Source organism: Macrotis lagotis, chromosome 8 (assembly GCF_037893015.1).
Source record: "Macrotis lagotis isolate mMagLag1 chromosome 8, bilby.v1.9.chrom.fasta, whole genome shotgun sequence".
Lineage (NCBI taxonomy): Eukaryota > Metazoa > Chordata > Mammalia > Peramelemorphia > Peramelidae > Macrotis > Macrotis lagotis.
This window is the reverse complement of record NC_133665.1, coordinates 192,524,133-192,547,293: the sequence shown is the minus strand read 5'-3', so window position 1 is coordinate 192,547,293 and position 23,161 is coordinate 192,524,133. Positions and strand designations below refer to the sequence as shown.

At 46.4% G+C, this 23,161-nt stretch overlaps 1 protein-coding gene across 4 annotated transcripts in view; it reads right to left on the bottom strand.

The window, feature by feature from the left end:
* Positions 1–351: 351 nt before the first annotated feature.
* The window catches only part of HECW1 (HECT, C2 and WW domain containing E3 ubiquitin protein ligase 1), a 95,507-nt gene continuing 72,697 nt past the window's right edge, over positions 352–23,161 (bottom strand). For all 4 annotated transcript variants that reach the window (XM_074199235.1, XM_074199232.1, XM_074199233.1 and 1 more), the window contains 6 exons: positions 14,067–14,165; positions 13,131–13,260; positions 11,666–11,812; positions 9,217–9,331; positions 8,618–8,816; positions 352–3,959 (listed from right to left, as the gene is read on the bottom strand). In XM_074199235.1, the coding sequence (XP_074055336.1) occupies positions 3,848–3,959; positions 8,618–8,816; positions 9,217–9,331; positions 11,666–11,812; positions 13,131–13,260; positions 14,067–14,165 (802 nt within the window). In that variant the 3' untranslated portion in view covers positions 352–3,847. The remainder of the gene's footprint in view (positions 3,960–8,617; positions 8,817–9,216; positions 9,332–11,665; positions 11,813–13,130; positions 13,261–14,066; positions 14,166–23,161) is intronic.

Here is a 23,161-nt window from a genome sequence, read left to right as displayed (position 1 = left end):
TTAGGAGAGGCTGGCCTTGGAGTTAGAAAGACTTGGGGCTCAAAAACCTGCCTCTAAGGACACATATGGCCAGGCAGGTGAGAGCTCCTTATAATTAGGGGGAAAGTAACCTCTAAAACAAATGCTACAGAAGGAAGAGGGGGTAAACTTTAACCAGTGTGACATTGAATCTTTATAGGAATAATTGCAAAATACTTGGGTTTTGATTTTAGAGAAAAGAAGCTGATTAAAAAAAGACTCTTTTTCCTTGGTTGGCTTTCAGTTCTAGAATAGTTCACTTTGGGACAACCAGACTAGAAAGAAATGGACAGAGACCCCAACCCACCCCACCCCATGCCCAAATTTGGGCTTTTTATAAACTTAGATGAAGGAGGGAATATTTTGGGCAGGACCCCTCAGCTGAGGCTGACCTGGGCAAGGAGGTACCCTTAGTATCTAGCTGGCCTTGCATGCCATCCCTGAGACTGTGAGGAAAGAGGAAAGGAGGTGGTGGCCTTGTGGCAAGATCCAGAATTCCTAGATTCCTTTGGTTCCCTTTGGGATTCAGATGGTGACTAGCCAGCCCAGTAGCCCGAATTAGTAGAGGAAGTCAGACAACCCCAAACCCAGGTTTCCTTCAGTTATGCCTAATTATTTTAAATAAATATCAATTTAAATCCCTGGTATCCTCAAAATCAGAAAGTCATTCTTATTTTTCCTTCACCTCCTTTCGCACTTCTCTTACTAAGGAGAAAGTTGTTCTGGATGGGGGAGGCAATGTGTTTTACTGGAGAGAGTGCTGGCTTTGGGATGAGGGGACCTCAACTGCATGGTTTTGATCAGGCATAATCAGGAATAATCCTTCTCTGTGCCTTGGTTTCCTCATCGTAAAGGGAGGCGACTGGAAAAGATTTGTAAATTTTTTCCTAGTTTTAAATTTATGAAGTTGAGGTCTTTGGCCAAATGAAGACCAGTCTGTTGGCTATTAGTCTCTTCATTGTGATTAGAAGACACCTAATCTTATTGATGACTGATTCAAATTTGTTCCAGGGGTCAAAAGAATGGCAAACAATTCAGTTCTTGGGGAGTCCTCTCCCCTTGCATGGATTCTCTCTCCTTCTAGTCCCACAGTTGTGTTGTCTAAACAAATGTCATCGGTAGGGAGGGGGGTGACTCTGAGGAAACCTCTCCCTTTCTCCAAGGTATTTTCTTGAGCATCCTTGCCACATCAGAGGGGAGGATGTTGGGGACATTCCCTGAGTCATCTAGGCTTGTGCACACCAAGCAGCATGAGGGAGTAGCTGAGGCCTGGGATTCAAATCTTACATCTGTCACTTAGCTATATGATCTCAGATAAGTCACACGCTCTCTGGGCTGCTACAGTTTTCTTACCTATAAAATGAAAATGTGGCCCTAAGGATCCCTAAGGTCCATTTCTGTTCTGAATCTATGATCTTAGAGGAAAGGAAAGTCTTTCCCCATGGGAAAGCTGACAATCAGAATAATTAATGAAGGTCATGCTTGTTGTCTGTGACATGTGATCTGAATGGACTTGGGATGGCATACAGCAGTTCCAATCAGATAAGATGAAAGACCCTAAAACTGGAGGACATTTGCCCTCAAGTTCTCGTCAGCACACCCCTCACTCCCTCTCTCCATAGGGAGATCAAGGTTCAAGATAAATCCATTTTGGTACCTTGACTTGCCAACTAGGCTGTACTGTCCAGGAGGTCAGACAGAGTCTTGTCCCAGTGTGCCTTCCCCTCAGCATCTAACTCAAAGTAGATGATCAGTGAATGGATTTGGGGATGAATGTGGATGGATGAATTTTGATGTCCACAGATGTCCACTGTGTGTTTCCTCAAGCCCAAACAACCTCCTACATTGAGTCAGCTCGAACCCCAGAACTTTCCTACAGTGACCTGGTTACCTCTGTTCTGTTTAATAGAAGCTATGTGCTCAGAAACCCTTCAGGGCTTGGCTGTTCAGATACTGAAATATAAGTTTCAGATTTCTTGAAATCTGAGTCATAGTTGGACCTTTTCTTCTAAAAATGCATTGAGTCATTTAGATGAATAATGACAAATGTTCATTCTGATTGAAAAATGTCGATGGGAATTGTTGAGTAACCCCACAAAAGAGTCATCCTCAAGGCTACTCTGCAAGTAGCCCCAAAGGACTGGATACCTAGACACAGAATGGATGAATTTGGTGATAACCAGGTTCATTTTTTTTTGATATAAGCCCATGGTTGACTGCAAGTGATTTTTGTCTCTTATTTGTTTCCTTGGGTTAGAAAATGGTAGGGAATTGAAGTTAAGATGAGAAAACAAGAGTTGGTATTTCGACAGGTGGATGGGGTGGGGTATTTGGGCCTTTTTTCCAGTAAAGACAAACACTTTCATTTATGACACATTTCAGGAACTATGGAGTAAAGTGGAACCAGAAGACTCACAACTATAGTTGGATTTGTTCAAAAAGTTTCTGAACCAACCACTACACAAAAATCCCCATCGAGAAACTCAGCTCACCTTTCTAATGATTTTCTGAACATAGACTTTCCTGACCTCTGTTGGTGAAATGTTGAAAGGAACTGGCTCTTCATTTTGGTAAAACTTCACATCCCCGAGACAGTGAAATTTTACTCCAGGGGCATCACAACATATGACAAACTCAAAAGAGGGGGCTATCCTACCCTCATTACCTAAATGGCAGCACCATTCTCACAGATTTGCCTCCCTGGGTTCTGTTCCTCAGGAATTCAACTCTGAGGGGTTGGAGATGTGCACTTGATAAGAAAAGAAAACCCATGCCAACCCCCTCCCCCCAAACAAACAGAAACAACAACATAGAAAAGTTAGCCCTGTTAGAGAAGTAATACATGGTGTTGGAGGAATGATGGGATTGTCTAGACATTGTTCAATTTGGAAGTAGCACTAACCCTGGATGCTCAAAAAACCAGTTGACAGGACCTGAAGGTTTGAAAACAAGAGTGAAATGTGCATCTTTCCATTCCCCTCATCACATTGTCTCCACCATCTGGGATGGGGGTCGGAGCCTGGTCCTTTCTGCTACATAGGAGGATCTCCCTCTTGGGCATGTGCACATTTGTGCTTTTCATGGTCAGCATCCCAGCAACCCTCCCTCCCCAGATCTCCACTCCTGAGAACCTACTGGGAAGTGCAAGTTCTGTTGGTCACCAGCAAACCACAGGCATCACCACCATGGGGATGCTTTGCATTGCATCACACAACATTTGTTGTTGGTTTGAAAAATGTCTTATTTGCACCATGTGTTTGGGTCTGTTTCAGTGAAGGGGTTGGATGCCACACAGGTGGGTCACGAGTTCAATGTATAAAAATGTCAGTTTTGCCAAGAGCTGTCCCTTGGATGGATAGGGTAGACACAAGGCAAAGTAAGAAGGAGGAAAGAAACTACTGGCCAGCTCCCACTCTCTGAAGGGACTGGACAAATGGTGGCTCTGTCAGAAGGGTTGGGCACGGGAAAGCTTGGAATGCTCTTGGAGGTGCATCTTGTCTCTAATCAGTCTGGACCAAAGTAAACACTGAGTAACGTGGTCGAAGGTAACATGACTTGCATTCGCATTTCATCATTAGTATGGAGGTATGCAGAGAGATACACGCAGACCTCGAGATGGTTGTTCGTAAATATTGCATACGAGCTAGCAGGCCATTGAGAACCTGGATAGGATGGAAGCCTGGAGGTGACATTGGAGAAGAAGGCAGTTAGTTCTTCATGCACAGCTTTTGTCAATCCCGATTTGATTTGAAAACAAAATCATGAGATGCCCAAGTTACGGGAAGGGAGCAGAAAGGGTGGTGCCAGTGGCCATGGTCCTTCCCCCTCCTCACTCCAGACCAAACGTGCTGGTCTCTTCCACGGCAGTCAGTAGTTTCTCGTACAACATGGAGTAGGAGGGATAGGGTGGAAGATCCAAGCGGTTGAAACATGTGTGGGCCCTGAGAGGGGGAAGGGAAGGGGAAAAGAAAAAGTGAGCCAAGTCAGTGTGAGGACCAAGGCTGAAAAGACAACTCCTTTAGGGCCAAGATCTTCCAAACCCAGCGACCCAGTCTTCTCGATGGCAGACATCAACAGGGTAGAGAGGGCAATAGAGACTCTACAATTGTGCAATTTCTTTCTATTCCTTTAAAGGACTTGTTTTTTATAGAAAACCAGTATAATAGAAAGACTGACTGGTTTCAGTTCTCCATTCCGGATCCCTGAAATATTCTGTTGATACAAATAATTCTTATGCCTTTATTTGCTAAGTCTTGAGGCCTGGGGAAGTCTAAGAAGGAAACCAGAAGGCTTCACATTAGAGGTTCACATTATTGTTTCCAAAACAAAAACCCCAAGGGCCAGAATTGGAATCCCCAAAGATCTCATAGAGTTATAAGATCACAGAGTGGAGGATCTTAGAAGTCATCAAGTCTTACCATCTCCCTGTATCCACCCACTTTATATAGGAGAAAACTCATTCCCAAAGAGGAACCTTGTCTCTCAGTGTCCGACAATTTGTAAATGTTGGAAGCAGGATTCAGTCTCAGGTCTTAAGGTTTTAAGTCTAGACACTAGCTGTCTCCTGAATAGACCTAAATTCCCTATAGTAGTGACAAAGGGAAAGTGCTGCATTGAAGTTTTACAAAATCAACTCCATACAATTATAGAACAGACCCTCAGTTACTAGACTCAGTTTACATGAAAGAAGTCTGGGGGTCTTAGTAGGCCACCGGCTCAAGAGGCAAAAGCAGAGGGAGGAAACAATCATGTATTAAATACCAAGTACTATGTTGTGTACATTACAAAATGATCTTGGATGTGGGACTTCTGAGAACTCAGCAAGAAGATGTTACTGGAGTATGGCCGGTGGGGGTGGGGGAGCTTCAGAACGTTCAAAAAAACAGCAGAAATACAGAAAAGAAGCAAAGCTACATGGAACCCTCAAAAGAGATTTTTTTAAAAAACAGACCATTCTATCTTATCCTTACTGTCTCGACTAGACCCTTCCTTTTGTTTAGTCCCATTGAGACTGGCTTAACCCATCTCCCCATTCTGTTTTCTCACTCAGACTATAATATAGAACCTGCTCTTGGGGGGAGGAGGAGTGCCACTTCCTTGGGATCTGCCAATCTCACCAGTTTACTAGCATCCCCCAGTCTCTTCTTGAAGGTGGTAGAGATAATCACAATGGTTACCAGATTACTAAGGAACATAAAACCACCCTGCATTGAGTGTGCTTGGGGCAAGTCCCATCGTCCTTGGTTTGGCTTTGTTCCAATGATGGGGCCTTTGTTTAGGGTCATTTCACAAACCTGTCCTCTGCCCTTAGTCTTGACCTATAAAAGTGAGATCAGACAGAGGGTTTAGATTTAATATCTTCATGGCTGAGGGGCCTCTTTAGTCCTCCAGGGAATCATGGACATGTAGGAACTAGCAACAGGTGACATTCCAATGGGGAGTTGGATGGAAACACACTAGAAAGAGGACAGGACATTCCCTTGGCTATGGAGAGGAGGAGAGGAGGAGATGTGGGGGGAAAGAATAGGGCTAGTGAGGAACTCTAATGTGTGTGTGTGTGTGTGTGTGTGTGTGTGTGTGTGTGTGGTGGAAGAAAGAGGGAGGAAGGGGAGCCATATAGGAGAGGAAAGAAGAATTTTAACTATATAGGCTCAGAAATGGAAGCTTATCATTGAACATCCTCAATAAAGCCTATTCTATCTCTGTTTTGTTAACCCTGGTGCTTGTATGAGGGCAACTAGATGACACAATGGTTAGACAACCAGCCCTGAATTCAGGAGGACCTGAGTTCAAATGTGACTACAGACACATACTAGCTGTGTGACCTTGGGAAAGTCACTCAACCCTGATTGCCTCATACCCAGGGCTATCTCTAGGGCTCCAGAGGAGAAAATGAGCTTGGTGACTTAGCACAGCATCTCCTCACTCAGTCCAATTCTCATCGCATGACATCCCCTCCGTGAGAATGAAAGACAAAAAATATCAGTGCTTACACGAGATCTGAGGAACTTTTTGTATGAGCTGAATTGAGGAGAGAAGTGAATGGGTGAGAGTACGATTGGCCATCACTAAGCTCCAACCCAGTTTGGAAGTTGGAAGTGACGATCACAGATTTCATTTTGAGGGCAGCAGTAGGATCTGGAGATTTTCACTCTAAGGACCAAAGCAGGCATGAACCTAGAGCTTCCCTAAGCTGCAGAAATGCATCACGGGGGAGGGGCCACCAGGGCTGTGAAGGGACGGGAAGCCTCCTACTCAACTGTCGGTCTATCCCTTCACCAAGAGGGACACCATGATGTCCCTACATGACCTAGTCTGGAAGCATCATGGACAGGATGTTCCATATAGCTGTGAACTCTTCTTAGAGGAGTTTCCCAGTAATGTACTAGGGAAGATAATCAGGAAGGAAAACTGGGGTGGGGGGACAGGGTTACATTACAGTCAAGCATTGAGTTAAGCACACTGACCCTCACAGCGATCCTGGGAGATCAAAGCTATTATTTTCCATATTTTACAGTTAAGGAAATGGGGACAAAGTTAAGTGACTTGCTCAGGGTCACACAACCAATAATTGTCTGCAGCTGGATTTGAAGTCAGATCTTCCTGACTCCAGGCTGAGTGCCCTGTGCATAGTCTCTCGGCTGTCCCTGGAGACATCAAGTTGAACCAGATGTCCCCTAAGGTTCCTTCTGGCTAAAATCAACAATCCTATGAAACTATTTCCCCAAATACCTTCTTAGATATAAGCCCCCAGTACTACTAGGTCTGTATCATAGAGATAAAAAACAAAAAGAAAAATGATCTATCAAAAATATGTATAGCAGCTTTTTTTCCTGGTGACAAAGAATCTGTTGGGAATGACTGCAAAGTTATGGAATATGACTGTGTTGGAACACTATTGTGTAAGAGGAGCAGAGTGGTTTCAGAAACACCTGGAAAGCTCTTCGTGAACTGATGCAGAGTGAAGTGAGCAGAACCAGGACACTATGTGGGAACAGCAACGTTGTATTAGGATCAACTGTGACTAGCTTAGTTCTCAGCCAAACAGTGATCCAAGGCCTAGTTGAAGGCCTTGTGCTAATCCATCTCCAGAGAAAGAACTGAAGGAGTCGGAATGCAGGTTGGAGCTGACTGTTTCCTTAACTTTTCTTGTTTTCCTTGTTTTCTGTCTATTTTCTTTCACAACATGATTTAGATGGAAATATGTCTTGTATGTTTGTGCATATATAAGCTGTATTAAATTACGTACTTACACAATGAGAGGGAGAAGGGGAAAGAATTTAGAACTCAAAATTTGAAAAAAAAAGGCATGCTAAAATTGTTTTTACATGTGATTGGGGAAAAATAAAATAATAAATTAAAAACATAAATGTAATCCCTTGCAGCCACTTGACCTAGAGGATCCAAGCCATCCATAGAGCCTGGAATTATGTCGGACAGCATTGTCACTCTGTGGACTTTAAATAACTTCTGTCTGCCTTCCTAACTTGGGGCACAGCCCATAAGGAACCCTAGTTGTAAACAAAAGAAGAAACCTCAGCTGGGCCTGAGCTGCCATTTTCAGGGAGGACTCTGTGCTGCATTTTGACGAACTTAATGTTGGCCTAATGACTTTGGCCATGGTTAATTTTTAAAATTAATTTTTAAAAAAAAATTTACTTCATCTACCATTTCTTTCCCAGAGCTAGGTAGTACAATGGAGAAAATGTTGGACACGGAATCAAGAAGACCTGAGTTCAAATCTGGGCCTAGACACATTCTCTATGACCCTGGGTAAATCACTTCAACTTGCTTGCCTCAATTCCCTCATCTGCAAAGTGGAGAAGGAAATGGCAAACCATTCTAGTATCTTTGCCAAGAAAGCCCTAAAAGGGATCAGGAAGAATCTGAAAGAACTGGAAAATGACACCAACACCAACATCTGTTTCTTTGACTTTTAACTCACTGTGGTTCCTGTTAAGAGCCATTATAGAGTGGACAATACCGATCAGAGTCGACTCTGTGACCATGGGCAAGTCACTCCGTCTCTGGGCCCAGGCAGAATTGTTACAGTCAATCTAAAGTGGAAGGAACTTCCTCTGCTTGGGTTCCCCTGACAGATGCTCCAAGTCTAGGCCAAATCAAGCCAGAACTGTCAGCCCTTGGCTATTTGTTCTAAAATGACCCTAAGAGGGTGAGGAGATCCCAAAGTAGCTCCTAAACAAGTTCTGTTTGACTCTGGAAGGCAACAGTTGACTTTCTCTTCATCAACTTAACATTCTGGTGACTGTAAATAAATTCCCTTTGCTCTGCTCAGCTTCCCCCAAAGCAGAGGAAGACTCAGAGCTACAAGGTCCATTGGGTACTTGGGGACTTCTCCCTTATCCCTCAGCCTGTGAAGAGGAGGGGAGTTATCTGGCTTGTCACAGCTGCCTCACCTTCCAAACCAGATCAGAGGGACCATATCCATTAATGCACAAGTGAGAGTACTGGGTGTCCAAGGAAATGCCAAAGATAAATAGCCATAGAACCTGATAATTGGTAACTCTCCTCCCTCCCTCCCTTCCATCCTTCCTTCCTTCCACTATTGACTTTCCCACCACCTAGAGTGCCCTCTTACCTGGGGAGGGAGGTTATTTTCCCCCATTTCTCTATACAGAATCGACGGAGCCCATTGCTCCCACGAAGAGCAGCAAAGCCTTCATAGGGTACACTTGAGGTTCCAGTAACAAACTGAAGTAATCTTAGCCTTTGTTCGTTGTTGAACCTCTCCACTGCTGCCCAGAACCACCTGATTACAATATGCCCATCATGGTAACCTAAAATTGGGGGGAGGGTGAAGACAGAGTGAGGGAGATAGAGAATTGGAGAGAGACAGAGATGGATAGAAATGGAGAGATGGAGAAAGATAAAGATGGAGAGAGACAGAGAGGGGAAGAGACAAAGAGGGAGACAAAGACAGAAGGAGAGAGAAGCAGAGAGCGAGAGAGAAGAGGAGAGAGAATCCATGTTTGTCATAGAGCAAATATATAGTCTCAGAGCACTGTCCCTTTATCCCCTTTTGACTCTTAAAAAGAGGCCCTGAAGCCTAAGTGTAGCATAGAGGTGACCCCAGGATATACTCTACAAAGTCACTGGAACACAGTCAGTGGGTTTGACTGAGCTAGCCACACTTTAAGGATCATGGACACCTCCATCTCTCTGGGTGAAGATACCCACCACCTCGGTACTCTGTGTTGTTGCGCCAGTCGTTCAGGTCTATCTCTGCGGTGCCAGCGATGACCAGCTCCAGCTCCCTGGCATCAAAGACGGAGACAAGCCTCGAGTCCACAACCTGAAATCCAAAGAGGGTCCACCATTGCCCAAAGCTCCCCGGGAGCCTGCAGGCATCCTGCCCTCTGCTGTGTCCCCCTCCGCTAGTGTCCAGGTGATACACTGGGGATTGTTTGGAGCAGCAGGCTCTGGAAGCTCTGGGAGGGCAAGGTCATTTGGGTGAGGCCCGGTCCCTGGGGCACATTTCCCTGCCTGGCTGCCTTGGGGTGGGCAGCAGCCTTCTCTAATGGGAGTTTGGGGCCCTTGGGTAAGGCCTTGGGCTTGCTCAGCCTCCAAACCCCGACTCAAAGCATGGAAAGTGAGCTCTGGCCTGGAGCAAGTGTCCTGAGCACAGGGGGCCAACTGCTGGGCTTTGCCTTTTCATCACTGGGCTGGGGGTGTTTACTCTCCATTGGAGCACTGGACCACATAGCTTTGATGTCTTGGGAAAAAGCAAATGGCAGGCTGGCCTGGCCCTGGAGGAGACCATTGCAAAGGGATCCCCTCTGCTGAGGCTGCCCAGTCCGGGCTGCCCCCGCTCCTAAGGCTGCAGCCCCACAGATGCTGACCCCACTCTGGAGCTGTCAGACATCCTGGCCCCGAGAGTATGGGGTGTGCCCTGGGGGAGAGGGGGGGAGTGTGGGTGGAAGCTGCGAGGAATGGATCCCATCCTCCACAATGCAACCTTGCTCTCATTGAAGGCACAGTTCTCTTCAGCTACACTAGGAGGAAGCTAGCCCTTGGTGGCTGTCCTGGGAACTTTCTTGCCTTCTCTTAGAGAATGGGCAGAGGGTCCCAAACATCTGTTGGTCCCAAGGAAACCTTAGGAAGGCAACTACCCGCTCCCTGGACTGCGGACTGTGATAGCAGTGCTGGGTGATGGAGGCGCTGCTGGAAGGCAACAACATTAACTCATTCAAGTAAAGTTTGAAAATGATTTCTTTCTTTTTTTTTTGTAGAATTTTGCAAGGCAATGGGGTTAAGTGGCTTGCCAAGGTCACACAGCTAGGTCATTATTAAGTGTCTGAGGTTGGATTTGAACTCAGGTCCTCCTGACTCCAGGGCCAGTGCTCTATCCACTGTGCTACCTAGCCACCCCTGAAAATGATTTCTAACAATCAGAAATTACAAAGTTGATCTGAGGGCACTTAAAGTCGCTCCAGTTTTGGCTCTACCCACCTCTCTGCTCCACTGTTTGCTACTTCTCCTACCTAATCTCTGAGAAATGCTGGGACCAAACTGAATATCCATTTTGGAGAAGTCTAAGTAAAAGTGCCTGGAAGGTCAAAGCCCTTCCAACCCCATTGTGGGCATCCCATAAGGTTATCAAAGCTCTAAGAATCCCCTTCTCACCAGGAACTTAATTTCTGCTACTTGTAGCCATTTGGTGGAAACTTGCCCCAGAGCTCATCCAAGCTGCCACCCTTTCCCCAAGGTCATCCCTCAGGGAGTTGAGTTCTTGGAGGCAGAATCACCACCCTCTCACCAGGGGACAGCCAGTCCTCTGGATAAGCCTGACTTTCAGTCCCCACTCAGGATAAAACCCTGAAGCATAAACCTCAAATATTCAGAAAAGGATTTTCAGCCCCCCTGACTTGACTAAACTGCATCAATATTTAAAAAAGAATAGCATGCTCCAAGGGAAGGGTAACCAAGACCTAATGTAGTCAATTAATTCCATGCCTCAGCCTGGCACAGAACAAGTCTACAAATTACCCAGCTCATGACCTGAGAGTTTTCTCTGCCCCACACATAACTCATTTCCATGGTCTGAATTCAGCAGAATTCCCCCTGGACAGGTCTTTCCAAGCACAGATGCCAGGCAGCTTCTTTCCCTACTAGTCTGTAGGCGTCACACAAAAAGATTCCCTTAGCTATGAGCCTTAAAGAGAAGGAGCTCATGACTCCGGTAGCCATTTGCCTCCCACCCCTCCTGTGCTCAACCTTTTGTCTTTCTTGTCTGCCCATGTTTCAATCCTTTGGGGTATGCAGACTGTCTTTTTTGCTTTTGTCCTTCTCTGATTCCTCCCTGGGAACTGGAATTTCATCCTGCAGGACTCCACGAGGCCCTCCCGCCATGGAAGGACATGGCTAGGCCTGGGAGAAGGACTCAGAAAAAAAGAGGAGGGAGAGAAGGAAGAAGGAGAGAAAGAGGAGGAAGGAAGAGAAGAAGAAACAGGGAAGAGAAGAGGAAGAAAAGAGACATGAAGAAGTGGAGGAGAAGGAGGAAGAGTAGGATGAGAGGAAGGAAGAAAAAGAGTCAGAGAAGGAGGAGAAGGGAGAGGAGGAAGAAGAGAAGGAGGAGGAGGAGGAGAAGGAAAAGAAGAGGAGAAAAAGAAGAAACCCAGAGGCTTACTTCATAGAAGCCACGGACAAGGGCTTCTGTTTGTTGCACAACCCCACGCTCCACTCGCCATTTCACCATCCTTTCGATATACTCCTTCTTGTTTTTTTCTGTTACCTGGGTATTTGCACCTCCAGATTTCAACTCTCTTTCTGTTACCTTTAGAGAAAAAGAAAAGTAGTTAAGGTTTATCCCATCTGCTCACCTCCCAGTTGGATGTGGGCTTCAAAGATGAGCTTTTTGGTTTTTTCTAGAAAAGATCCAGAAAAGGTAAAGTAAGCAAAAAGGTTCTGCTCCAGGACTGGTTCGAGCATCTTTTCTTACTCAAAGAAAGGAACCACCTGGTTATGAGAAAGAAACATAAATAATAGCAGCATAGATTTGAAAATTTAGGTGCCACTAACTGTAACTCATTTTATAGATGAGGAAACTGAGACAAAGAGAGTTTCTTGTCAGAACTCACTCAGGTAAGAAAGAAATGACAGAGGTGGGCTTGGAACTCAAGGTCTCTGACCATAAACCAACGAGTGTTCCACGGAGTGTTTCAGGTTAAGCATCTTGAAGGAGGGACCCCAGGGGAGAGAAGGCTGAAGGAAACTCTTGGTGAGGCCTTTGAGAGTGAAGTGGCTATATTCAGGGCAGAACCTTTTCCTACTGGCCTTGTATATTGGGCTCAGTTTCAGGAGCACCTAATTTAAAACATTTTCTGTCATTGGTGGCTAACGAGAATTTCTTATTCCTTATTCACCAGCTGTTGGGTGATCACTCCCAACTCTTGCCCTTGGGTTAGGAAATGCATATTTTGAATTATGGTTAACAATGAAAGCCACTCTTTGACTGAACAAACAGGAAATATCCTGAAGCCACATGTGAGGGTTAATTTGGTCTCACTCCAGGGAGAACCAGGTTAGCAAAATGTGCACTCTGTAGAGGAGCAGGGATGGGTATTGTAGTGGGCCAGGACTGGTAGCAGTAATGCCAGTGGGATCATTTTTGCCTTTTCATTAGGTGTGTGGTCTGACAGCCCAGTGAGTCCTCAAGCTGTGTACTCATTAAAAAAAAATTGTTGACTGGGAAAAGAAGGACTTTCCTTCAAAATGGTGGAGCCCATGGAGAGGTGGTCACTGAGATACTGGAGAGGAAGGCAGGTCTTGTCGGATTAAAGCTTACTTCATGTGATGGGACAGAAGGGAATTATGGCTGCTGTAAGGCAAACAGTGGGTGACTAGCTTCTCAGAGAGGGTGAAGAGCGTCTCCTCCTGGAGGGTGCTTAGGTGTGGGCTGCTGCCCAGTTGCCTCACCCACCTAAGCTAGAAGAGCCAGGGAGGAGGAGACAATATCCATCCTGCATATAAAGAAGGGACTAGGAAAGGGAAGTGTTTTTAAGAACGGTGATTCTGAGGGCAAGCATGCCTCCCAAGACCCAGCTGGCAAAGTCTGCCTACATGACCCCTGGCTTTCTGGAGGAGACACTGACCTGTCCAAACACCTCTTCATTTACTGTGAAGGTGAGATCCAGGATATCTGTTATGTTGTTGTCCTTCATCCACTGCAGGCTTTGGTGAAACTCCTCATCCAGGTACTCTAAGTCACTCAGGTCACAAGGCCTGGAGGGAAGGGTCAGAAGGAGAGAGGCCGGGAGTACCAGGCTGTCACTGTGGGTATGACTAATATGCAGGAGGCTCCCCTCAGAAACCTTGGCTGGGCCTTGTCTGCATTTGGTTCCCTCTAAGCCTCCAGTATTAATTTATTGGATATACAGGACATGGGGAGGAACTGGCCCTATCATTTCAGTGGGACAGGGAACCCTTGGAAAGTCCCTTTACCCATACAGATTGACACCTTCTCTGTATCAGGTATAGAGATCCTTCATAATATCATAATATTTATTATCTTCACTTTAGAGATGAGGAAACTGAGGAAATGGTTAAGTGACCTGCCCAGGGTGATATAAGGAGTGAGTAACAGAACTGGGATTTGAACTCAGGGCCTCTGGTCTTTAGCCTGGATGGTCCATGAGGGCAGGGGTCATTTTTGTCTTTCTTTGTATCCCTGGTGTTTGACACATAGTAGGCCTTAATAAATGATTCTTGGCTTGACTTGGCTTAACTCTGCGCTAAACAACTAATAACCAATGAGAAGAATTTAACCCAGAAAACCTGAATATGGAGCATGGAGGAGACAAGCTCCATAGTCCCCAGCTTCCCACTCAGAGACACTTGACACTCAAACCTCTAAATATGACGGCTGATCTTTTCTGGTTGAGAGCCCCCAAGCATTTGGATGACAATAATGGCAAGATGTGAGTGGGAGGGTGGTTTTCAGGCCCAGCCAGGCTTCAGAAAGCAAGGGTCCAACCATCTATCTCTTGGGCCAGGGGCACAAGGAGAAGACCCCAGAATCCCACACTCACAGCCGGAGCAGGGCCTTGTAGAAGGGCCTCGTGAAGAAGGCATCGAGCAGGTACTGATGAATGAGGGCGAGGCCCAGGATGCGGCCACTGAAGCGAAACCTGTGGGGCACACAACACACAACATGAGCACAGCCACAAATTTCCACTGGAGTCATTTCTCTTTTCCTTTTCATTCTGCCAGCCTGCTCTCCATTTGCTGATTCTGGGCAGAAGCTCAGCCAGTCTCTTCATCACCATCACCAATGTAGACCTACTATGTGCATCATGCATCATTGTCATTGTTATGGTTAGCTCCCTTCTCCTACTTCCCCTCTACATACCTTCTCCTCACTTAGGACTCTGTCTCCTGCTCTCTCTGTGGCCCATTGCTTGGTAAAGTCCTGATGTATTCTAGAATCCCCACCTCCTAGAGACGGAGCAGGAAGGGGTCTCGTGTCCATTTTACAGATGCAGAAACTGCCCCCAAAAGGCTAAATCTCAGGTTCCACTACAGGATCATATGTATCTAAGCGGGGATTTGAATTCGCCACTTCCTGGCCAGTGGGCTCATCTACCGTCTGCTACAGTCTAATTATCTACCTACTCCACTGGGCTGCTTCTTGATCCATGGTGATGAGGGCAAAGGTGCAGTGGAATTCGGTTATCACACTCTTCCAACCCAAAGAAAGACCTGCAAAGTGACAGGACTGATAGAGGGCCAGTCTAGGAGCTACAATGATCTGGATTCAAGTCACCCATTAAGTACACACAGACTGGCGGACGCTATGAGGGTCCCTTCATCCCTCCATGATCCAGGCCGCCCTCTAAGATGATAAATAAAAACCAGGTTTCTGACTTTCATTGGTGAAGTGTGACATTTCCACACCGAGGGCTCCCCACTCTGATGACATCACAACCCAGACTCCCCCTGTGCCCATTATTTATAACATATCTATCCCTAGCTGTGTCTGAGCTTCACCCATGGCAATTACAACTCTCCAAGGCTTTCTCATCCCAGATTAGGATCCTATCTTTGTTCTACAAGAGATTCTGCTTGAGGCCTTGGGTGAGGTCTTCCGCTACCATTTTTGGTCTGCCTTGGGGTCATCATTCATCTATCCACCCATCAATCTATCTGTCTGCCTCTCTTGCCCCTCTCTCACTCTGCCTCCATGGCAGGAATAGCTTGGGTCTCTCCCGACTGGAGGAATCGCCTCTCCCCTTCCCCCTTCCCCCAACGTCCCAACTGTCCTCCCTGGACTCCTTCCTACCTAACCTTGATTGTAGAGGGGGGCGCCTCATCAGAACGACTAGAACAAGCTACCTTTCCTCTTTCGGAAGTCCATTCAAGTAAAATGTTTACTCAGCTCCCAGTTTGGACAACCGGAATCTGCTGACTTTTAGGTCTTTTTCAAGGCCTTCTCCATTGCTTGGCTCACTGTCCTCAATTCCTGCCTTCACTTCCCTAAATCCCATGGCGGCTTTCTTTCTTTAACCTTAGCCATACACAGGGATGGTCGCTTGCCAGTCTTGCTGCTACCCATGAGAGTTCCATGTCCCTTTGGACATCGTCTTTTCAGACCATAACGTCCTCTTATTCTTCTCTGGCCATGTCTCCCCCTTGTTTCTCATTCCCTCCCCCTCCTCCACCTGCTCTTTATCCTCATTAGAACTTGCATTCCTGCTACTTATCAAACCCTCTTGAAGCATCACCCTTGATGTGACTTCACTCTCTTCTGTCTCCAGCCTTAACCCAACAGTTTACCATTTTAACTACAATGGTCCTATCTCTGATCGTCTCTTCTAAAACCTCAGCCCTAGGTTACTCTCATCACACTCTCCTTCACTGCGATTCATGAGCAGGTAAATGAAGCTGGAGGGCTCATGCTGGTTTTATATGTTTACAAACTGATATCATCCAAAGACGAAGTGGCCCTCCTTGCCGTGGAGCTGTCTTTTTAATCTTCCCTAATTGATTCCCTATCTCACTTGTCACAGAAGCTTTTCCAAACATTCTCTTTCTTCCTGAAATGCATCCTCCATCCTGTCTCTTATTTTACTGGAAAAAATGGAGGTCATCCCATAAGCTCCTTCCTCATCCATCTTCTTCAACTTAAGACCATTTGACATCTTTGGTCACTCCCCCCCACCCCAGTCTCTGACAAAGAGAGTCCCTTTGCTTGCCAAAGTCAGTGCTCCAATGTACCCTTTATCCCATCCCCTTCCTCATTTTCTCTCCCTTCCCATGTCAAATCTATAATCTTTCCCTATCAACTAGCTCCTTTCCTACTGGTCAAAATAGGTCCCAATCTCTCCATTGCTTGATCTAAGAGGGGAACCCTAATGAGACTTCAACAAACCTGAAAGTCTTAATGAGAACATGAGTTGGGACTGTGAAAGGCCTGCAGATGGAAAGGGGAGAGTCTGGAAAACTTAAATTGGACTCCATGAGGAGTCCAACAAGCCTAAGACTATGTCCTAGGGGATAGACTTCATTCACCCATCTTCATGGATGGTGAAGAGGATTGAACCAAACTAAAAAGACCTGAGGAACTCTGAGTATTAGGGACTGCTTAAGTGATGAAGAATTGTCCAAAACTGAAAATCCTGTTTACTCTCTGAGCAGAGCCCAGGAGATTCCAACCTAGCCTGTGATTGGAGGTAGAAAAGGACTATGGCTGCCCATTGAAGAGTGAGTCCAGACCCATCTCAGAGGGGTGCCTTCAAAGTCCAACAGTCAAGAAATATCATAATGAGGAGCCACCAGCCCATCTGCTGATTGGCCCTTCTTTCCCCTAGTCTACAAAGAGGTCTTCATAAATCTCAAGTCCAACCATGTTATCCCCTACTCAATGAATTCCAGTGGAAGACTTGGAGACTCAGGACTTGAAGGTAGATCTGCTTGACTTATGTCTCTCCCCACTCCAACCCAACCTTCATTCACCACAGTTGCTGTGATTGATTCTTTGGGGCTCCATTTGGGATTTTTTTCTTGACAAAGATACTAGAATGGTTTGCCATTTCTCTCTTCAGTTCATTTTACAAATGAGAAAATTGAGGCAAACAGAGTGAGGTGACTTGTCCAGAGTCACACAGCTAGTAAATGTCTGAGCCTGGAAGTGCCTACAAGGGCCTGGCACTTAGTAGCCACTTTGTAAATGCTTACTGAGTGGCTGGCAAGCCAAGCTGAACAGGAGGACCCTCTGGAGACAGAAAGGACTTTGAGACCCTGGGGATTTGACTTGGGAGTCATTTCCTGCCATTGGAGTTTGAGTTTGTGCCCATTCTTCCTCTCCTGGGCTCCTGATGTGTTTAGAGGGGGGGGGCATGTGCCCCTGAGTCTTAGGAGAAATGCCTTGTAACCATTGTCCTTGCTCTGCCATTTGAGTAAATGTTTTTGCTAAAGAATAGAGTCTACTCAGGAGGCTGATGGAGAGTGAGCATGCTGATAGGGGCTTTTGAGAATAGTCACTTGAAAAATTACCCCTAGAACAGATCTCTTTCTGGAAACCCAAACTACATAGATAATGTGAGCTTTACCAGTGAGCTCTGAGGATCTTACCGACACCCTGCCATCCTTTCAGGATGTCATCCCTTAATTCTTCCCTTTCCTGATTGTACCTCCCATCTCATGAACTTTTCATACTTCTGCAATCCTGCATCTGATCTCATCCTTCAGTTGAAACTACCCTTTCCACCTCTGGCTCTTTCTAGCTGTGTTACCCTGAGCAAGTCATTTAACTGTGTTTGCCTCAGTTTCCTCATTTTCAAAATGAGCTGGAGAAGGAAATAGCAAACTCCTCCAGTATCTTTGCCAAGAAAATCCCCAATGGGGCCATGAAGAGTCAGACTCAACTGAAAGGACTGAACAACTCTGCTATTACAGCTTAAGCTCCTTGAGGGCAGGGTCTGTCTTTTGCCTCTCTGTCTCCCCTGCTCTCAGGACAGTTTCTGGCACCATTCGTTTATTGAGTTGGGTTGAATTAGAAGGGCCAGTGACTCTGCTTGCTGTAACATTCTCATCTCTACATTGATGGCCAGCTCCTTCTTGTGCTCGGCCAAGTTGGAACAGGTGCTAAGTGTCTCCAGAAGGATCTAATTCAGGTTCTGTCTGACCTCTCATCCCAACCTTGTTCTAGGGCCACCCTCTTGCTTCCCTATCCCAGACCTTGGAGGAAGATGTCACCAGAAGATGGAGATGAGGGGAAGACCAGGGAGACACCAGCCTTTGTGATGAGCCAAGGAGGAGACTGCCTGGAGAGTGGACCTGGAGAACTGGAGGTTGATTCCCTTTGGCTGGACTGGAGAGGCAGGAGAGAGAAGCTCCCTGCCCAGAGAACATGCTTCAAAAAGATCAGTTGAGTTGAACTTAGAAGGCTTCCTAATGGCAGAATCTTCCAGGGAGACAGCCAGGGCTGCCAAGATGAGACCCAGGGATCTCCTGGGACCCTTCCCCCCATCTCCTTGCCTGGCTTTGGCAGATCTCTGTTTCTGTGGTTGCAGTTGCTGGCTGGGTCTCAGGGCCAGACAAATTACAGACTGGAACCTCGGATTGTTTAGGAGGAGCCCATCCTCCTTAGCAGTCCACCCATCTTGCCTGGAGGGCAGACAGCCCCAGCTCTTCCAGGCCTTAATTGGCTGCTCCCCTGGGGATGAAAGGAGACCTGAGTGGGGGGTGAGGTTGCTCAGGACTGGATTTTATCTCAGGTCCATCTGACTTGCTTGTATTTCCATAGGATTACTCAGGCATTTCTACCCAGCCAACAAGAAGGTCATCTCCATCTGATCTCTTGCTGCCTTTGACAACTGGGGGTCAAATCCCAGGCTCTCAGAGTTGGAAGCAGGCTGAGAACTCATGCCTGACTTTCACCAACAATGTCTATCACACCCCTTCTCATTCTCCTAAAACCTTTCAAAGGCCACCAGGGATAGGCTCATCACATCTAATGCCCCTCTCCATCTTTGTCATCCAAGGATGACAACAAAGCTCTCCATGGGCTTCGACTCTGCGAGTAGCCCTCCCCCCTTTTTTGGCAAGGCAATGGGGTTAAGTGACTTGCCCAAGGTCACACAGCTAGGTCATTATTAAGTGTCTGAGGCTGGATCTGAACTCAGATCTTCCTGACTCCAAGGCTGGTGCAGCCCCTTCTCCAAGTCCCTCTCCCCTTTGTCTGCTTCCTCTACCTTCAGAGACACAGTGAATGACCACCTCCTGGGGCTCCTCCTCCTGTCTCTTGTCTGCTTCCTCAGACTCTCCTGACCCTGATTGAGGCTGCCCCCCCCCCAGTCATCTTCATTCACTTACCACAGAAAAGACTTAATCTAAGAGTTCCATATTCCTCAGGCTTCTTTTCTTATAGATCCAACCATTTAGAGCTGAGAGGTAGCTGCCATTCACTGTGGCCATGCAGCAGTTGAGGGGGCAGTGAGGGGAGCAGAATGGAAGCTTCCCACCCCCAAGTCCTGACTCTAATTAAACTCAATGCAAAAATGAGGCAATGTCTGGACCTAGGATCTTCCTCCTTTTGAGGGGAGTTTAGATCCTAGAATTAGGATCTCAGAAGAGGAAGGGACCCCAGAGGTCACACAGTCCAGTTCTTTCTTGAACCCCTCCCCACCAGCCTTGGGAAGACATGGGGCTACACCCCTACATCACAGGGTCCAAAGGTGATTGCATTCATGGCATCAGAGGTGGGGCAAAGGAAACCCCAGAACCCAAGAGGCCATGCAACTTCACCGGCCTTCAGTACTCAAATAGTCATTCCCATTTTTGAAAAAAAGGCCCAGCTTTTGGGAGTAACATTCATCTGACCTCAGGGACAGCTCTCTGTACAAGTCATGGGTCTGGACATTTTTAAGACATCAAATGTCACTCAGCAAACTCTTGACTATTTAATTGCAGAGATCAGTTCAATATTTTTCTAAAGGAAAATGGAAAGAGGGATCTAAGGCAGGGCTCTGGGTGGGATCTTTGCACTAAGAAGACCCTAGAAAAAGATCTGGAGGGCTATCTGGCATGAGGTCACCTTAACCCAACTGAGTTGAAGCTCCCAAATGTTCCTGGGTTTAGAGGGGCCTTGTTCAAGGAAATGAAAGAGAAGCCAGCAAGGTACAGGAGAAAATATTAACTCTGAGGTCTTCAAATCTTGCCTCTGGATCTCACCCCTTGTATGACCTCTTCCTTCTGTCTCAGTTTCCTAGACTGTTACTGGAGTTAAGTGTCTGAGGTCCCCTTCAGCTCTAGATATGTGAATGATCATGGACCAAGAGCCTGGACTGGACCCTGCTATTTATAACTGAAGGAACAGAGAGGTTGTTGGCTTGCCTAATATGTCACACAGGTAGGAGGCGGTTCTTCCAGGAGTTAGCCCAGATAGAAATAGTCTGGAAGGGACAGTGTGTGAGGATCGCAGTCACTTGCTGAATGGCGCAGCTGGTGGAGACCTATCTGGCCCCAACTTCTAGTTGCTTTGTTCTGGTGGTCACATGTTCCAGATCACAGGGTTCAGCCAGAAATGAAGGTGATAAAAACTGTAGATTTGAGGGCTCTGTGTGGACTGCGGTGAGTCACTCACCCTTTTCTCTGAGTCTCTGATCCCTGGATCTCTCAGAAGAAGGGCTGGATATGGCCCTGGAGCTTCCTTCCTGTTCAAAATCTGGGCCTCTGCGCCAGAGTTCAGAACTCCTCCCTGCAGAGTCAGGGGTGCTTGAACTCTGCCCCACTGTGCCTGTGCCTTCAGAAGAATGCATAGAGATGTGCCATTTGGGAGACTGCCCATATGGGTGCCCTGAGGCACCTCCAGTTTTGCTCCATGAGAATTATAGTCCAATGGCAGACAACTCCTGGGGCACACCCAGAGTGGCACCATTCAAGGTTCTGTGCTAACAAATAGTGCTATGCACTCTCTGCCCAGTGGGCATGTCATTCCTATTCCACTGCTTGTCTTTGCCCAAAGGCTGCCCGGAGTCTTCTGAGGCAGCCAGCCAGCCCATATCCATCAAATGTCTGCTGGCACTGGCAACTGTGCCAAGTGCTGGAGATCCAGTGATGGGCACAAGACAGCTCCTGACTTCAGAGAGTGCACAGTCTAATGGGGACTTGTGGATAAACATGGGAGAATCCATGGAAGATCCACTGAGGGAGGTCAGATCCAAGGCTGCCAGGCCAGAGGCTGAGCCCATTTCAGCTAAGAGGACAAGGCTGGTTCTGATTCAGCCAGTGAACCCAGGCTTTTGCCCCATGAGTCACTGGTTAGAAGTTGAGGCACATTCTCCCCATGCACCCAAAGGCTCAGCCTTGTCATTTTCAGTATTGATCTGGAACAAAGTCCACATGCATCCTCTGTCATGTAACAAAACAGTTGCATTGTTTATTCTAGGATGGCAGGGGGCATCTGCCAAGGAGAGGTTGCTTTTCTTTTTTTTTTAATACCACCAAAGTAGTTTGTTTGGAAAGTTTTAAAGTAAGTCAAGCAAGAAATTGAAAGGGACAGGGATGTTTCTGGAGATAAAGTCATCATCACCTGTGGTGATTCAACAGAAGCCTTGGAGGCTCCACGTTGGAGGTACCCATTGGAGCCGGCACACTAGAAGCCAGACAGAAAACTGGTTGTGATGACCCAGAAGGAGGGCTGATGTGGTGTTTGGACACTGGCGGATAGTTGAAAAATGGTTTTGAATTTTGAATAGTTGTGGATTTGAGACTCCACAGGGAGCAAAACAAAGGACTGGAAAACAGCTATTAAAAGAAACCTCCAGAAACAAGAAAGGCCAACTTTGCAGATAATTTTTAAACAAGTTTCCTGAGCTCTGGTGGTCTCTCTCTCTCTCTCTCTCTCTCTCTCTCTCTCTCTCTCTCTCTCTCTCTCTCTCTCTCTCTCTCTTTCTATCTCTATCTCTATCTCTATCTTTTTTAACCAATTAGAGATGTGTAGGATAGGGATTCTCTATAACCTCAAGCCTGAAAACTAGTCTTTTCTCCAAATGGGCCACAGGGCAGATGGTGCCTCCATTCCAGTCTACTTTGTACCTCTGGAGAAGTGTCTGACATTTAAACCTAATTTCAACATTAAGTCTTCTCTTCTTCAATAAGATTGTATGAAGGCATTATAGACGCAAGCCTATTCCCATTCTGGAAAACAGAGGCTTGGTTTACAATAATATTTTCTAAGGGCTTTATGCTTTTTTTGGAAATGACCAAAACAAGGCAGATGCTTAGATTTTGTTCATTGGTTCTATTCAGTTTATGGCAGCCCAGCCCAGGTTTTTAACTGGAGAAAATAAATCCTACTTGCCCACTGGAATCACTTAAGGGCGAGTTACCTCCTCGCCAGACCATGAGCTGGAAGGGAACCCAAAGCACATAGAATCTAGCCTCATTTTACAGAGAGGGAAGCTGAGACTTGTCCAAGATCAAGATCATAGAGCTTGTATAGGTCTGGGACAGGATTTGAACTCAAGCCCTATGTCTCCAAGTCTAGGGCTGTCTTTACTTCATGTCTAGTGTCACTGGGTCCAAATAGATTGTGCTCACAAACTAGTTTTGCTAGGGGTACAATGTCTCAGCTATCTGTTGTCCCTTGACTACCTTTCCCTTTAGCCAGAAAGGCTTGTTGTCCCCCAAGGGAATCTGGAGCATCTGTTACATCGGTTGTGTGGATACAAAAGGAAGCAACCTCACTAAAGTCCAAGGCATCAGAGAATCTCCCCTTGGAGCCACCAAAGGATGCCTGGGGTTTCCTTGAGGCCTTGATGTTGATTATTAATGATGTTGATTATTAATAGATGTATTTATGAGAGTCACGATTCACAAACATTTAATATCCATCATGTTTTGGGTGGGACAATCATTGCTATCTTCATTACTATCGGGGTCATTGAAACTTAGCAGAGTTGATGTGATCAGAGAAATAGTTATGACCAGGAAGGACCTTTGAAGCTACTTTGGTGAGCTGTCTTTATTTTACCGTTGAGGAAAGTGAGGTTCAGTTAGGGCTGGTGTTTGCCACATCTGTAGGAAGTCACAGCAGTTGGTTTCCCTGCTGAGGCTGAGGATGTCTTTCCTTGGCTCATTGGCCAAGGTTCTTCTTGGGTACCTCATTGTGGCATGGGGTGAT